The following is a 4,314-nucleotide window of genomic DNA, read 5'->3' as shown; positions in this document are numbered from 1 at the left end:
AAATCCGCCTGCCTCTGCCTCCCAAGTGCTGGGATCAAAGGCGTGTGCCACCACCGCCCGGCCTATAGCCCGATCTTATGGAGGCATTTTATTAATTGATATACCCTCCTTTAAATGACTTCAGTTTGTGTCAAGTCAACACAAAACTATCAGGCAAAGGGAGCATGCAGCATGGTGAAGGACAATGGCCAGTTGTCCTAGGATGAAACAGAGGACACCTGTATTATCTGCTCTTGTGACAGAGACATTGTTCCAAGCACTAGGATGCCTGAGGCAGGGTGGTTGAAGTCAAATTACTAACTTACATACTGAGTTTCACACAAGCAAGAGCTACAGAGTGAACATTAAAAACCTCTAGTTAATCATATGAACACATAAACTGTTGCTTCTTTGCTAAATCTCTTTTTCATTGAAGTTAGGAACTTATCTATGTTCTTCAGGCTCAGCCTATGATCCCATCCCCTGAAGCAGGCAGAAATCCAGCACTGAAAACTTCTGCCAAACCTGAGAGATCCTCACAATTCTATAATGTATGAAGCTGCCTGGAACAAAGCAGTTTTTCTCACACATCCCTATTCTCCAAAATCCCAGCTATAACCTAGCCACCCTCTACAAACTTGCAGCCCAGTTCCCCAGCATCCTCCTAGTTAATAAACCCACAGGTCAATGGGAGGAGAAGAAATCAATACCTCCCATCAGATTGTTCTAGCAAACAAAACAAAACAGTAACCATGCTTCTGCTGCTTTTTAGAATTTATGAATTTAGAAATCAAGGTGAAAAGAAGGGTCAATCAGGCAAGAAGAGACAAAAAGCTTCTACGGCAGCACAGCAGTGAGAGGCTGTCCCTAGGCAGAGGGTCCTCTCTGGAACTTCTGTTCTTTGTCACTGACAAACCAACTATGATGTGCGGGGCAGGGCAGTAGAGACAGGCTCACCCATAGGAGGCAGCTGTGCTGACAACATTGAGATCAGAACAGAGCCCAGGTTCCATGGAAACACTTTATGAATGACAGGTGTCAGATTCTCACAAGAAGGTATGAGGACTGGGACTCATTACAGTTTTCAGGCCCAGCATGCACATTTCAGTCAGTCCTGATAGGACACATAATACTGACCTACATCTTAGTGGAAGGCTAATGAGGCTAGTCGGCTTATAAGAGATCCTATACAAGACCCAATACAAAGACTTGCACATATGTGCAGAGAGTGGGCACAGTCTATGTTTTCTTTCTATTTAAGAGAAACAAAGATGGTTGGTACCAAGAGTTTCAGAATTTGGGTATTTCTGAAAATTTTGAACTATTTGCATATAGAATATCTTCTGGGTGGAGCTTGAGTTTAAATACCAATTTGTGTAACACATTCATATACCTACATAGGTCAACACTGGTAAGCTCACAAGCTCTGGATGATTCTGTAAATGAAAATTCTGTAAGTGAATTTTCCAGATGTATCAAGTCAGTGCCCAAAAGGTCTCAGATTCTGGAACAGTGCATATTGGGTAAGAGCCTCAGGCTGCAAGGCATTGAGTCGATTTGTACTGGGCAGTGGGCCCTCACCATAAAGAGCTGACAATCCCCAGCCTGACCATTCTGCAAACAAATACGCTCGGATATCAAAAGCAACCCAACATATGCCCAAAAAATTAAAACACCAAAACTTATCTGTAACTTCCTGGTAGCTACATATATCTATGAACACACACACACACACACACACACACACACACACACACACACAGAGAGAGAGAGAGAGAGAGAGAGAGAGAGAGAGAGAGAGAGAGAGAAACAGAGAAAGACAGACATAGAGACACACACACACAGAGAGAGAGAGAGAGAGAGAGAGAGAGAGAGAGAGAGAGAGAGAGAAACAGAGAAAGACAGACAGATGATGATGATGATGACAATGTATATGTATATGTGTATGTATATGGTGTGTGTCATGTGTCCCCCTCACCCCTCTAAATGAACTCAGCCTTCATCCTGCAGAAAGACCAGGGTTCTTTGCTTTTAAATAAAGCAGCTCCAGCCTGTTTTGAGATTGAGTCTCTCTGCTTCTCTGCCTCATTTTTCTTAGACTTTGGATTCTCGGATTAGTCAGGTTTAACCAGTAACTCACAAATCAAGAAAATCAGAAGTTCTGTGTGCTGTGGCCCATATGTAGATGTCAGGAGTCAGCTTGAGGGAGTTTCCTTTTACCATGTGGGTTCCAGGAATTGAATTCAGGTCACTGGGCTCAACAAGTACTCTTATCAGCTAAAACGTCTCAAGCCCACCCCCAAGTCTCCCTGCCCCACATTTTTGTAAAGGCCAAATGGTTCCTTCATCTCAAGAACCAAAAAAGCAGGTATTCGAGAGTAAATGTGCACCTCAGCAAGTTTGAAGGTCACCACAGACCACACAGGAATGGCTCCTGTGACCAGGCTGCAGTAACACTATTGGCATCCATGACTCTGTCACATGACCTGGTCTGGCCCTGGTTGTCAGTGCTGAACTATACTAAAGTGTAGCCAGGGGCTTGGGCACAGTCCAAAACCTGCCCTGGAGAATATAAATCTCTGAAGTGAAGGAAAAAGGAGGCCTGCAGAAAATCACGTCAGAAGATCACTGTGAGAGCAAAACGCAGGGACGCAGCAGCCAGCACAGGAGATTTTCTTCCTTACTCTGGGGTGTTTTATCTCCCAGGTGGATGGGAAGTACAAGGGAACTGATAGGAGTCCTGGGACAACGGAAGAGGAAGCTCAGTGCGCTTAGCCCTGAGAGAATGTCGACTTGGTTGCTAAGAATAAGGTAGAGAATCTCTTATGGACCCATTGGCCAGGCAGCCAGAGGACTTTTAAACACTGACCTGTGAGAGAATTTCTATGCTTGATTAAAACCTGCTACTAATAACTTCATGCAAGCAGACATGATGACATGGACTTTTTATCCCCTCGTTCATAAAGCAGAGGTACCCTGAAATACATATGGACACCCAGACCAGCCAAACTATACAGTGGGAATATGTGTGTGTGTGTGTGTGTGTGTGTGTGTGTGTGTGTGTGTGTGTGATATGTGTGTGTGTGATACGTGTGTGTGTGTGTGTGTAAAAATAAAAAATCAATAGCAAAGTATAGGGCTAAACAATTACAAAATAATGAACTGAATTTAAAAAGACAGATTATTCTCAGCTTCTGTAATCAGTGGAAAGCATTAGAAAACAGATTAGGAAGTAGCATATGAAGACAGTACATATGCATGGTTCAAATTTTAATTAAAAACAGAAAATCAGGATGCCCACATCCAAAACGAACAAACAAATAAACAAACAAACAAAAGCTGTTTTTAATCTCAGAACTGGAATTTTCGTGAACTTTTCACTAGAAAGTTAGAGGCAGGGTAACCAGGAGGACATAGCATCAGAGGACAGCCTGAGCTACATGAGATTATGACATTAAAAATAAAAAATAGCAAATGTTTAACCACAAGTGTATTTATAAGGACCGTTGTTTCCTTGTTATGGGAAAAGAACAAATTAATAGCAATCAGAGGACTCAATCCCCCTGCAAGAAATAAGCAAAGAAAGAAGGAGAGCTCACCTGGTTGAACCTGCAGTGAGGTGGTCAGTGTCTGCACGCCATCCCATCCCTTCATTTCCACTCGACAGCAGTAGAGACCGCTGTCGCTCTCATAGGCGTCCTCGATTGTCAAGGATGCATTTCCTTGAAGAAGCTGCGAGTTTATCTGGTAGCGGTTGCTTGTCCGATAGTTGACTCGGCGTCCATCAGTCCAGACCAGTGTTTGTCCACATGTATCAGAAGCGCATTCGCCTCGGCCCCAGCACACGAATGAGAGTATACGAGATTCAGGATAAGAACATGGCAGCGTCACAGGGTCACCTCCCATTCCATAGACTTCCTGGAACGCTCCTGAAGCAGCTGCGGTGAAGAAGAGGAAATAGAACGGGCTCTCAACAGTTAACCAAGGTTTCATTTTTACTTTTGCATTTTTTCCCATTTTTCCTTTTGCTTCAATTGAGGATTAAACTTGGGGGCATGACACATGGGAGACATGTGCTCTGCCACTGTGTTCCAGCCCCAGTTCTTCTGTGCATTCCTTTTGCCCTCGTAGAGTCCAAATAGCTTAATATTTCACTATAAACATTTTTTTCTTTTCTTTTTTGGGGGGGGTGGGGGTGGGGGTGGGTTTTGAGACAGGGTTTCTCTGTACAGCCCTGGCTGTCCTGGAACTCACTTTTTTAGACCAGGCTGGCCTCGAACTCAGAAATCCACCTGCCTCTGCCTCCCAAGTGCTGGGATTAAAGGCGTGGGCCAT

General features: G+C 44.0%; 1 protein-coding gene across 1 annotated transcript in view; it reads right to left on the bottom strand.

Annotated features, from left to right (window-relative positions):
- Positions 1-4,050, bottom strand: part of LOC110306130 (hepatitis A virus cellular receptor 1 homolog) — a 12,157-nt gene extending 8,107 nt beyond the window's left edge. Inside the window, exon 1 of the mRNA XM_029483874.1 lies at positions 3,579-4,050. Within this exon, the coding sequence (XP_029339734.1) occupies positions 3,579-3,996 (418 nt within the window). The 5' untranslated portion in view covers positions 3,997-4,050. The remainder of the gene's footprint in view (positions 1-3,578) is intronic.
- Between the last annotated feature and the right edge of the window lie 264 nt (positions 4,051-4,314).

This window comes from Mus caroli, chromosome 11, assembly GCF_900094665.2.
Source record: "Mus caroli chromosome 11, CAROLI_EIJ_v1.1, whole genome shotgun sequence".
Classification (NCBI taxonomy): domain Eukaryota; kingdom Metazoa; phylum Chordata; class Mammalia; order Rodentia; family Muridae; genus Mus; species Mus caroli.
Note: the sequence above shows the minus strand (reverse complement) of the source record. Positions and strands in the feature narration are given on the sequence as shown.